The following is a 13678-nucleotide window of genomic DNA, read 5'->3' on the forward strand; positions in this document are numbered from 1 at the left end:
GCGACCCCCAGCTGCCGTTGCCCACCCCGTGAGGCTAGGGATTGCCGGAGATCTCAGAGAGGACTGGGGCTGGAGAGAGTTCCAGAGACCCAGCTTAGTAGCCTAGGGGGAAACCCTACAGGCTCACAGCAGCCTTAGGGAAAGCCTCTGCACAGCACCAGTAGAAGGCACCCAGCCGCCAGCCACAAGGCTGGAAGACCCCAGGGCAAAAGCAGCATAGCTAGGTGTACTAACCACAGACTGTAGAAGATGCCAATAGCTCTCCTGCGACCCATAGAGGACAAGTGAGATTTGGTGGGTGCCGACAGCAACGGAGCAACAAATATAAGTGATCCCACCCCTGGCCGCTGGAAAAGCCCATAACACCGTTGCAGACCCCAAGGAGAGAGCACATCTAGGTGGGCTGCAACAGTAGGCACCTGCAGCCTGAAGCCCCCCTGTGACGGCCCCCACGGCAGAGGAGGGAATCCAAAGGGCCACTGTGGCTACGAAGAGGGGCCCAGGCCCAGTTAGCAACTACGGACAGGGTTCCTGGTTGGTGAAATATAAACAGCTGCTCCTCCCACCGCAGCAGCTGAAACAAGTGAAAGGAGCAACTAAACTCTATCTCCATGCGGAGGCACAAATCAACAACATCAAGCAATATGAAAAAATACATTAAATCTCCAGAACAGAAAGAAAGCAACAAATACACAGAAAACAATCCCAAAGAAAATGAGATGTATAACCTAAATGACGATGACTTCAAAACAGCCATCATTAAGATTCTCAATGAGTTAAGAGAGAATTCTGACCGACAACTCAACGAGTTCAGGAGCTATGTCACAAAAGAGTTTGATACGATAAAGAAGAACCAAACAGAAATATTGGAAATGAAGAACACAATAGAGGAGATTAAGAAAAATCTAGATGCTCTGAACAGTAGGGCCGATAATATGGAGGAAAGAATTAGCAATTTGGAAGATGGCAATATAGAATTGTTGCAGGCAGAGGAGGAGAGAGAAGCAAGACTTAAAAGAAATGAAGAAACTCTCCGAGAATTATCAGACACAATTAGGAGATGCAACGTAAGGATTATAGGTATACCAGAGGGAGAAGAGAAGGAGAAAGGGGCAGAAAACCTATTCAAAGAAATAATGGCTGAGAACTTCCCAAATCTGGTGAGGGAGATGGATCTTCAGGTGACAGAAGCCAATAGATCTCCAAACTTTATCAATGCAAGAAGACCAACTCCACGGCATATAGTAGTGAAGCTAGCAAAAGTCAACGACAAGGAGAAAATATTAAGGACAGCCAGGCAAAAGAAACTAACCTACAAAGGAACTCCCATCAGGCTATCAGCAGATTTCTCAGCAGAAACTTTACAGGCTAGAAGAGAGTGGAATGATATATTCAAAAATCTGAAGGACAAAAATCTACAGCCGAGAATTCTCTACCCAGCGAAAATATCCTTCAAATACGATGGAGAAATAAAAACTTTCCCAGATAAACAAAAATTAAGGGAGTTCATTGCCACAAAACCTCCTCTTCAGGAAATCCTCAGGAAAACCCTCATTCCTGAAAAATCCAAAAAAGGAAAGGGGCTACAAAACCAAGAGCAGAGGAGATAAGTAGAAGGACAACAACAGAGAGTAGCAGCTCTACATCAGAACAGATTAAACCATGGGACGAGAAACAAAGGAAACTGAAGAAAACCGGAAAACAAGACACAAAATGGGAGTGGTAGGCCCCCACGTCTCAATAATCACTCTAAATGTAAATGGATTGAACTCCCCAATCAAAAGACACAGAGTGGCAGGATGGATCAAAGAACAAGATCCAACAATATGCTGCCTCCAGGAAACACACCTCAGCCCCAAAGACAAACACAGACTCAGAGTGAAGGGATGGAGAACAATACTCCAAGCTAATAATGAACAAAAGAAAGCAGGTGTCGCTATACTAATATCAGACAAGGTAGATTTCAAAGCAAAACAGATAAAGAAAGATAAAGAGGGACAGTATATAATGATAAAAGGGACTCTCCACCAAGAAGACATAACACTTATAAATATATACGCACCCAACACAGGAGCACCAAAATTTGTAAAGCAACTCTTAATAGAACTAAAAGAAGACATCAACAACAATACAATAATAGTAGGGGACCTCAACACACCATTAACACCAATGGACAGAACATCCAGACAGAAAATCAACAAGGAAATAATAGAATTAAATGAAAAATTAGACCAGATGGACTTAATAGATATATATAGAACACTTCATCCAAAAACAGCAGGTTACACATTCTTCTCAAGTGCACATGGAACATTCTCAAGGATTGACCATATTTTGGGAACCAAAGCAAACATCAATAAATACAAGAGAGTTGAAATAATATCAAGCATCTTTTCTGATCATAACGCTATTAAACTAGAAATCAACTACAAGAAAAAAGCAGAGAAAGGTGCAAAAATGTGGAGACTAAACAACACGCTTCTCAACAAACAATGGATCATTGAAGAAATTAAAGAAGAAATCAAATATTATCTGGAGACAAATGAAAATGAGAACACGACATACCAAACCATTTGGGATGCAGCAAAAGCAGTCCTAAGAGGGAAATTCATCGCAATACAGGCTCACCTCACTAAACAAGAAAAAGCTCACGTAAGCAACCTCAAACGAAACCTAACGGAACTAGAAAAAGAAGAACAAACAAAGCCCAGAGTCAGTAGAAGGAGGGAAATAATAAAAATAAGAGCAGAAATAAACGATATTGAAACAAAAAAGACAATAGAAAGGATCAATGAAACAAAGAGTTGGTTCTTCGAAAGAATTAACAAAATTGACAAACCCCTAGCCAGACTCACCAAGAAAAGAAGAGAGAAAGCGCAAATTAATAAAATCAGGAATGACAGAGGAGAAATCACAACAGATACCAATGAAATACAAGGGATCACAAGAGAATACTATGAAAAACTATATGCCAACAAATTGAACAACTTGGAAGAAATGGACAAATTCCTAGACTCCTACAATCTCCCCAAACTGAATCAGGAAGAAATGGAGAATCTGAATAGACCAATCACAAGTAAGGAAATAGAAACGGTAATCAAAAACCTCCCCAAAAACAAGAGTCCAGGACCAGACGGCTTCTCTGGAGAATTCTACCAAACATTCAAAGAAGACTTAATACCTATTCTCCTCAAACTGTTCCAGAAAATTGAGAAAGATGGAGAACTCCCTAACACATTCTATGAAGCCAACATCACTCTGATCCCCAAACCTGACAAGGACAACACAAAGAAGGAGAACTAGAGGCCGATATCACTGATGAACATAGATGCAAAAATCCTCAACAAAATTTTGGCAAACCGATTACAGCAATACATCAAAAAGATTATACACCATGATCAAGTGGGATTTATACCAGGGACACAGGGATGGTTCAACATCCGCAAGTCAATCAACGTGATACACTACATCAACAAAATGAAAAACAAAAACCACATGATCATCTCAATAGACGCAGAGAAAGCATTCGACAAGATCCAACACCCATTTATGATAAAAACCCTCAGTAAAATGGGTATAGAAGGAAAGTACCTCAACATAATAAAGGCCATATATGATAGACCCACAGCCAACATCATACTCAATGGACAAAAGCTGAAAGCCATCCCTCTGAGGACAGGAACAAGACAAGGGTGCCCACTTTCACCACTCCTATTCAACATAGTACTGGAGGTGCTGGCCAGAGCAATTCGGCAGGAAAAAAAAATAAAAGGAATCCAAATAGGTAACGAAGAAGTAAAACTCGCATTGTTTGCAGACGACATGATCTTATACATAGAAAACCCCAAAGAATCCACAGAAAAACTATTAGAAATAATCAACAACTACAGCAAAGTAGCAGGGTATAAAATTAACGTGCATAAATCAGTAGCATTTCTATACACTAACAATAAACTAACAGAAAAAGAACTCAAGAACTCTATCCCATTCACAATCGCAACGAAAAGAATAAAATACCTTGGGATAAACTTAACCAAGGAAGTGAAGGATCTATACAATGAAAACTACAAGACTTTCTTGAAAGAAATAGGCGATGACATAAAGAGATGGAAAAACATTCCTTGCACATGGATTGGAAGAATAAACATAGTTAAAATGTCCATACTACCTAAAGCAATATACAGATTCAATGCTATCCCAATCAGAATCCCCAGAACATTCTTCACAGAAATTGAACAAACAATCCTAAAATTCATATGGGGGAACAAAAGACCACGAATTGCTAAAGCAATCTTGAGCAAGAAAAACAAAGCCGGCGGAATCACAATCCCCGATTTCAAAACATACTACAAAGCTACAGTGATCAAAACAGCATGGTACTGGTACAAAAACAGGTCCACAGATCAATGGAACAGAATTGAAAGCCCAGAGATAAAACCACACATCTATGGACAGCTAATCTTCGACAAAGGAGCAGAGGGCCTACAATGGAGAAAAGAAAGTCTCTTCAACAAATGGTGCTGGGAAAACTGGACAGCCACATGCAAAAGATTGAAAATCGACCATTCTTTTTCACCACACACCAAAATAAACTCAAAATGGATCAAAGACCTAAAGATTAGGCCTGAGACAATAAGTCTTTTGGAAGAGAATATAGGCAGTACACTCTTTGACATCAGTTTCAAAAGAATCTTTTCGGACACTGTAACTCCTCAGTTGAGGGAAACAATACAAAGAATAAACAAATGGGACTTCATCAGACTAAAGAGCTTCTTCAAGGCAAGGGAAAACAGAATTGAAACAAAAAAACAGCTCACTAATTGGGAAAAAATATTTACAAGCCACTTATCCGACAAAGGGTTAATCTCCATAATATACAAAGAACTCACACTGCTTAACAACAAAAAAACAAACAACCCGATCAAAAAATGGGCAGAGGACATGAACAGACATTTCTCAAAAGAAGATATGAATATGGCCAATAGACACATGAAAAGATGTTCATCATCGCTAATCATCAGGGAAATGCAAATCAAAACTACACTAAGATATCACCTTACCCCCGTTAGATTGGCAAAAACATCCAAAACCAAGAACGACAAATGTTGGAGAGGTTGTGGAGAAAGAGGAACCCTCATACACTGTTGGTGGGAATGCAAACTGGTACAGCCACTATGGAAAACAGTATGGAGATTTCTCAAAAAGTTAAAAATAGAAATACCCTATGACCCAGCCATCCCATTACTGGGTATCTATCCTAAGAACCTGATATCAGATATCTCAAGAGTCCGTTGCACCCCTATGTTCATCGCAGCATTATTTACAATAGCCAAGACGTGGAACCAGCCTACATGCCCAGAAACTGATGATTGGATAAAGAAGATGTGGTATATATACACAATGGAATACTACTCAGCCATAAAAAAAGACGAAATTGGCCCATTCACAACAATGTGGATGGACCTCGAGGGCATTATGTTAAGCGAAATAAGTCAGTCAGAGAAAGACGAACTCTATATGACTCCACTCATAGGTGGAAATTAGTATATTGAGAAGGAGATCTGATCGGTGGTTACCAGGGAAAAGGGGGGGTGGGGGGAGGGTACGGAGGGGGAAGTGGTGTACCCACAACATGACTAACAAAAATGTACAACTGAAATTTCACAAGCTTGTAATCCATCATAACATTAATAAAAAAAATAAAAAAAAAAAAAAGCTGACTCAGTATCAAGGTATAATCTGAAAATAATTGGATCAAGAAAAAAGATTAGTTAAGCAATGGAATGCTTATTAAATAGTACACAAAGACTTGGATTTTCAAACCAAAATATTTGGTTTGAATATTTGCTCAGATATCAGCATTTATTATAGTTTCACAAAACAAGAGACTTATTGAGAATACCCAGAATTAGAGTATTAGAGGGTTGAACTGGGGTCATACTCATACCTTCATAGACTTAGCTAGTGATCCGTTTTTACTTCTCATTCTTCCCTCTTCTTTTAATTTATCTTTACCAATCAGTATCAGCAACATCATCCACAATAAGCTGATGCAAATCACTATTTCCTTTCTTAACTTTATACTTAACAGAATTTAAGAATTGACTTTAGGACAGATTTAGGAGTACTGGAGTTAGGTGTTCTTTTTATACAGACCACCCTTCCTGAAAGAGGTGCTCAAACATCAATGATAAAGGAGCAACCAGATTCACCACTAAAAAATAACAAAACAAAATTAACAACTATAATTAGTTTTTAGGAAAAAACAAAAATAAAAATATTTTTATTCTTTATATAGAAGTAATCTATTATACTATGGATGATCTAAATGGTAATAGAGTTGGGTAAAGTTTGACAGTTTAAATTATCCAAGCCAGTAAATTCCTTTCTGGAAAACAACAGATTCTTGTAAGCCTGATTCCTAACTCACTAGAGAAAATAACTCAGCCATCACTGAAGAAAGCTTAAGGATGAACAGGACAGGAAGAAAATGTAAGTGTTATACGGAATCAATAACAAAGTTTAACTCATAGTGTGTAAGACTGTGTTTCCCCTCCTCCCTCTACCCGAAAATCAGATGTAGATATATTGTTATGGATTTGCCAAGCTGTTTATAAAGCCCATTAGCTATTTAGTGTCATTACACATGAATTTCATCAGTATTTGTTAAAGTATTATTTAATTAAATCTATATAGGAAAATCCAGACTATAGAGATGTATAGAAAATTAGTATTAGCTGAGAAATAGTTTTTCTAAATCTTTCATTTTATAGACGAAAACTAAGGGTAAGAAGAGTCAAGTGATCTGTCTAAAGTCACAGAACTAGTGACAAGGGCAAAGGTGAACTCTGCTACCTTGGTTCCTAGTCTACTACCCTTCCTGTTAACTACTGTACCTTTTACACAAAAGTCAAACTATAAGGTGATTGATAATGCTAAATTTACAGATGTTACATTATTTCTTTACCAATTTATCAGTTCTCTTAGTTTGTAGTCCAACAGTTCATCATTCAATAAACATTTACTAACAACTTTCAAAATTTAGAAAAAAGGTTTTCTACATCTTTAAGAGATTGTGTACTTGGTTATTTCTGTTGACAAGAGTCGTTTACTTTAGAGTTTGGAGGGGTTAGGAAATAAGTTTAAAAAAGTGTTCTACAGCCCAATTACATACCTGTTTCAAAAGTGACACACTAAAAAAAGTGATAACCTGTATAAGGCACAGAGTTATTTTTAAATAAAGTTAAGTTTATGGAAGATTTGGTAACGGAGATACTCTTAAATCATTTCTAATAAAGTTTAGTTATTCTATTTATGAAATTATACTCATCCTAAGAACATGTATTAAGTAAATACATTAATGGAGGGGGTTGTTTCCCTTCTTTTTTCCAAAAAACCGTCAAATGACAAATTCCCTTCTGATTAAGGACAACTGTCACAGAAAAGTTTTTTTAATATTCTCATTGAACAGTATTTTTAGTTAATTTTAAAACTACAAAGAACAAACTAAAGTCTTCCCCTCAATTACATAAAAAGCAGAGAACCCTCACCAAAGTAAAATAGTTGAGAAACAGGTGGCCCAGAAGCCTCTGATGTCAAGCAGTCATGAAGCTGAGAACAAATCAGTGGAAAGCATCTAAGCTAAAATGTGAGACTGACCAATAAAGAAAAAGGAAAGATGTATGGACTAGGAGTTAGTGAGGAAGACACTGAATTGCATTTCAGGAATATACGTTACTTCCAAATAAAGTGCCTTTTTAATAGTCACAATTTGAAAAGGTCTGCTAAACTGATCATCTGAGGATCTGAGACAAAGTACCTGCACGGACACTGCAAGGTTGTTAGGTTGTCCACTGCCACCTAGTGGTAGTGCACAAAATGCAGAAAAGTAATATGCCACCACCTAGACAGTGGTCTCTGCACTGGGGGGAGAGCAAGATAACTGACTGCACAGCAGGAAAATATACTAATACTTCTATTTATGACCCTTTATTTCATTCTTTATTGTGTATGTAATATATTAATACCATATTACATGTATACTTTATAAATAAGTATACAAATATTTGCAATATATGCTGTATAATTTTGCATTTTAAATTCTCCATATACTTAATGAAAAAAAGTTTGGGACCACTGCACCAAAGGGTTAAAACTATAGATCTAAAGATTTAAAACCAAGAGCAATCTCAGAGAAAGAAACATTTAATTATGAGTCTCTCTCTTACTAGCGGTAATGTAATTCTGAGACACCACTGTTGCATAAAAAATATCCACATGCTATCTATTCATGGATTAGATGTTCTTCAGAAATACATATTACATGTATTGAAAAGATGAAATTTAAAAAGCCCATCAAGTATTTACATCCTTAACTTTAATTATGTTATTTGTACATCTACACTTTAAAATCTCTGGATACTTTTCCCAAAGATGCAACCACAAGGAAGCCTTCCCCCACTCATAGTCAATATATGCTCACAGAATGCAAAGTAATTGAATAAATTCAAAAAGATTACTTCTGATCCAGCTGCTTCTGCTTACTCTGCCTCTGCCACGTGCTAGCTGTGTAACTTAAGGCATGTAACTTCCCCTCTCTAGGTCTGTTTCTCCTTCCAAATCATCTTGACATAGCATAGGGGTTGAAGGCCAGGCTCTGGAGTTATCTCGCTTGACACTGAACCCTGCTCTACCACTTACTAATTATGCGACCTTGAGTAAGTTATCTATCTGTGGCCCAGTTTGCTCATCTATAAAATAGGGATAATAGCAGCTACTCTTCCTAAGGTTGCTGGACAGTCCCTGGCAAGTTGTAAATGATCATTAAATAGTAGCTGCTATTATTATCATTGTCATTGTTTTCATCATGATAACTAATATTTGTTAAATGCTAAGCACTTTGATTACTTCATTTAATCTCCATAGCAGTCCTATAAAGTTTACGTACTAAATTGCCATTTAAAAAAGAAAGTCAAAGTATACAATTCTTGGCACATGGTAAGCATTATTGAAGGTAGTCAGACATTTTTTAAAAAAATTATAATACGGTAAATAATCCAAAATTTAATACAGCAATATTTGGTTCATGTTTTTATATCAGGAAAACAAATTTAAGGACAAAATTGAAGGTAATATATCTCTTTAAAAGAAACAAACTCCAACAATCACCAAGAATTACCATATATTAAGAACTCTGTATTAACATGCTAAGTGTTTCCCTGAATAATCATTCTAAATTCTGATAAGAGGATTTGAGATGCTTCTAAAAAGCATCAGCTATATTCCCCATTATAATGGCTACTGGAGAAATGGTTCTTTACCTTCATAGGGTCAGGCACCCCATTTAAATGTGATGAAAGCCATGGATCCTCTCTCCTCAGAGGAAAGAACATATATACTTATAAAACTTAGCACACAATTCCAGGGAGGGTTTATGGAGTCCAGGATAAGAATCTCTGCCCCTGAGCTCTGAGATTTTGTCCTTTATATCTTGTTATTCTGCTTTTACTCTCTGGTATACAACATATTTTTTTAAATAAATGAATCCATAATACTTAAAGTGTTCATTATCAAATTAAGGAGGGTTAGATACAGCTACCATTTGTTCTAAACATATCATCATAGTAAGTGTTCATTCTGAAAGGGGCTAGTTTCAAATTACCAGTGTGAAATAGTATTTTGAAATAAGAAAGATAAACCTTAAAGTAGGAAATGAATATGCTAGATAAAATTTACTGCCTTTAAGGAAGATATTAAGACTAGATTCTACCATTTTTACACTTAATCGTGAATACAGAATTAAGATATAATAGTGATCTTCACCCTATGTAGTCTTCTCACATCTTAGAAAAAAGCTAAAGCATATTATATTTCTAAGTTTCATCTATTACTTATTTTAAAATAAGAACACGACAACCTACAGTATTTTACCATAGTTATTAAATATTAGATATTAATGTATAATACATGTTTCTACAAGGATTAAACTATAATCTAAAATCTTTTTGATGAATAATTATCAAAGAACTTACCATTTGGGGTATCTCGTCTTTTCTCTGTTAGAAAATAAAAGAATATTATTAGACATATGTAATACAAAAAAACCAAAAAATTAATTCACCTAAACTCTGTCTTATTCCTAAGATGATATACAGGTGGTTAAGAAAAGTTTCTCTGAGGAACTGACATTGAGCAGACATCTGAATAAAATGGGAGAGGAAACATTTCAAATGCCCTACTGAGGGAATGGCATGAAGGAACACCATGAAGACTGGATTGGAGTGAGTCAAAGAGTGGAAGCAGGTAATTCAGAAGGAGAGCCAGGGACTGGATCATGTAGGGTCTCACAAGCCATGGTTAAGGAATATAGATTGCATTTTACAGGTGACAGGAAGCTCTTACAGGGTTTTGAATAGGGCAAGGGACATGATCTAATGTATGTTTTTAAAAGTTTACTCTGGCTACTTTGTGGAAAAGAGATAGTAGGGGGCACAGAGTGGCAGCAGGGAGACTAGTGAGGGAGTGGGGGTAGTGCAGATGACAGAAGATGGTGGCTTGGATTAGGGTGGTGGAAGCAGAGGTGGTTAGAAATAGATCTAGAACGTGTTTGTGAAGGGAGACAACGGATAGGATTTATGAGGGACCATGGTGAGCCAGAGTGACAAGGTGGAGCCAATGCCTTTTACTGAGATGGGGAAGACTAGGAGAGGAGTAGGAACAGGTCTGACTGGGGCTGGGGAACATGAATCAAGTGTTCTGCTCAGAGATGTTAAGTCTGAAGGCTATTCTGACACCCAACTGGAGTAGACAAGTCTGAAGGTCAGGGGAGAAATCAGTAGTGTAGGTAAAACTTTGGGTGTCATAAGCACAGAGAGAGTGTAGTCAAAAGCTACAGGACTGAATGAAAGCACAAAGGTAATGAGAATACCCAGAGATGTCTGAGCACTGGTGCAGACCAAAATAATACTGAAAAGCTATAGCCAACTAGATAGGCGTAAAACCAGGAGAATTTCTGTCAATCCTTTGTATTCATACTCTTACATACCAGGTTTGACACAATTTTGGCTTTAAGAAGGTTCAAAAATGATTGAAGAATTTTAAACAAATGTAATTTTCACAGATTTTCCAATATAAAATTTTCTGAAATTATAAGAGAAATACCCATAAAAAACAAAATAATTAGTTTATAAACAGCCATAAACTAAAATTAACAGGATTTAATTGCGGGACAAGTTAAAAATCCTGGCAATGGGAAATATATGTATTACTCCACCTGGTGGTCTGATGAAGTAACTTTCTGAAACATTTAATAAGCAAGTCCTATCTACGTCAATGAACGCCAACCTCCAATTTTCAAGGTGATGATATCTCTGCATCCAGAGAGGAAATATTTCTTAGATCAGTGACAGCACAGATACAGAAATATACTGAGATGAATATAAAGTTCAGAGCGTAAGTTCTAAAAGCAATTACTTGGAAATATAACATTATCCTGGCTTGAGAGCCATTCGTGTGGAAAAAAAGGAGGGTTTGGTTGAACAGAGAAGTATGGGAGCTAATCGTGTGACGTACTTGCTAGAAACATTAGCAGAACAGTGTTTAATCAAATCAAGGGACGTTGCAGTATCACACTACCAGTCAGACTACTTTTGGAGTACTGTGTTCAAATCTGGACACCATATCTCAAGGTGTACTATTTCCTTAAATCTGGACCATTTGAGGAAGACATAAAAACCTATAGTGGATTCAGAGCACAGCATATTCTGGATGATGAGTCTATAAACTACATCATGTGAGGAATAAGAAACTGGAACTGGTTAAACCAAAGAAAGTGAAGGCATACGGATGACATGACAAATGGCTTCCAATATTAAACAGCTACTGGGAGTAAAAGAAAATGGACTAATTCTTTGTTGCTCCAAAAGGTGGAGCCCATACATTTAAGTTAAAGAGAGGCGATGCTGGAGTCTGACTCAGCAGGGAGGGCTACCCAGGGGTGAATCAGCTGCCACCCTAATGTGATCTTTCTGCTTCTGAAACACCATGCCTAAAAGCTTAGGAACTATATGAAACAGAATACCTAAGACATCTTTAAGTGACCTACCTATTTCAAAGTCAATTACTCTATATGGTAAGAAGTATTTTCTACTCTTTTTTATATTGAAAACGTCACATATTTTGACTAAAAGCAGCTCAAGAGAGCCCCCGGCCTAGCACTACTGTACGTCATTAAAATAGGCACTGAACCATAAATTATTCCATAGCATTAAATCCTCTGCTAGCATAGAATCAAGTGGTAAATGGCCTTGGCCCCAAAAAGAAGTAAAAAAAAATAGGTCCCTAATAATTCTCCTATTCACTTAGTACAAGTGAGATACAGTAAGACAGCAATAGTGAGACAGCTTAATTCTTTTTACCTCACCCCCCTCCTGGAAACCCATTAAAATAACAATAAAGATGCATAACATGGAATATATGCTTTTAACACTTCTGTTTTCCAGATTCAGTGTCTTCCTTTTTCATGGCTTACTCCCTCTTATTGGTAAAGCACATCCTTGAACAGAGTGATCTTCAAACTGCGTAATATGTACTCTTGGATATACAGAAAGACTTTCCAAGGAGTATATAGGCATGGCTAGTTTTGTGGGATCTATTTGCTGATCTCAACCCCCATGTTATTTCTTCTAAAATTGATCTACTTAAAGAAGATGCTTTTGGAGAGGTTCACCTTTCCTAATCACCATTCTCCCACTTTACAACAGAAAGACTTGATACACTGTTGTCAAACAGTGCTATATCAATGAAGTTAAGGCTCTATAATAGCCCGCATTGTTCTCTAATTGTTTTACACATATTAGCATCTGATGCATTAAACTAAGTTCTATATGGTCTTATAATATACAATAGTAGGGACAAAACAGAGAGAAGCCAGGCCAGCCCCAGTGGCCTAGTGGTTAAATTTGGTGTGCTCCACTTCCATGGCCCAGGTTTGGCTCCCGGGCATGGATCTACACCCCTCTGTTAGTGGCCATGCTGTGCTGGTGGGCCACATACTGAAAAATAGAGGAAGACTGCTACGGATGTTACCTCAGGGTGAATTTTCCTCAGGTGGAGGAAAAGAAAAAAAAAGAGAGACAAGGCAATGTTTACACATCTTATCTGCAACTTTATTTGCTTCTGGGCTTGCCTGAAGTCTTCACAAAGTATAAAACACCTTTAAAAATCTAAGTTATGAACAATGTCATAAAAATGCAAATTTAAGAGTCAATATACATGGAATTTATCAACAAAAAAGGTTACTGGAATGAGTTCTTCAGTAAATCTGAAAAAAATTCATTCTCAATAAAAATATTCTTTCTTTTAAGGTAAGGAATAGCAACTTTTTTTTTTTTTGAGGAAGATTAGCCTTGAGCTAACATCTGCTGCCAATCCTTCTCCTCCTTTTTTTTTTTCTTGCTGAGGAAGACTGGCCCTGAGCTGACATCCTTGCCCACCTTCCTCTACTTTATATGTGGGACGCCTACCATAGCATGGCTTGCCAAGCGGTGCCATATCCGCACCCAGGCTCCGAACCGGCAATCCCCAAGCCACCAAAGTGGAACGTATGAACTTAACTGCTGCGCCACCAGGCCAGGTCCCACAATCACTTTTTTTGTAAGGGGTAGATAGTAAATATTTT

The 13678-nt window shown here is 37.3% G+C and overlaps 1 protein-coding gene across 2 annotated transcripts in view; it reads right to left on the reverse strand.

Moving 5' to 3' along the window:
• The window catches only part of WASL (WASP like actin nucleation promoting factor), an 88781-nt gene that overhangs the window by 33420 nt on the left and 41683 nt on the right, over window positions 1–13678 (reverse strand). For both annotated transcript variants that reach the window (XM_046669356.1, XM_046669357.1), the window contains exon 5: window positions 10032–10055. In XM_046669356.1, the coding sequence (XP_046525312.1) occupies window positions 10032–10055 (24 nt within the window). The remainder of the gene's footprint in view (window positions 1–10031; window positions 10056–13678) is intronic.

Source organism: Equus quagga, chromosome 8 (assembly GCF_021613505.1).
Source record: "Equus quagga isolate Etosha38 chromosome 8, UCLA_HA_Equagga_1.0, whole genome shotgun sequence".
NCBI lineage: Eukaryota > Metazoa > Chordata > Mammalia > Perissodactyla > Equidae > Equus > Equus quagga.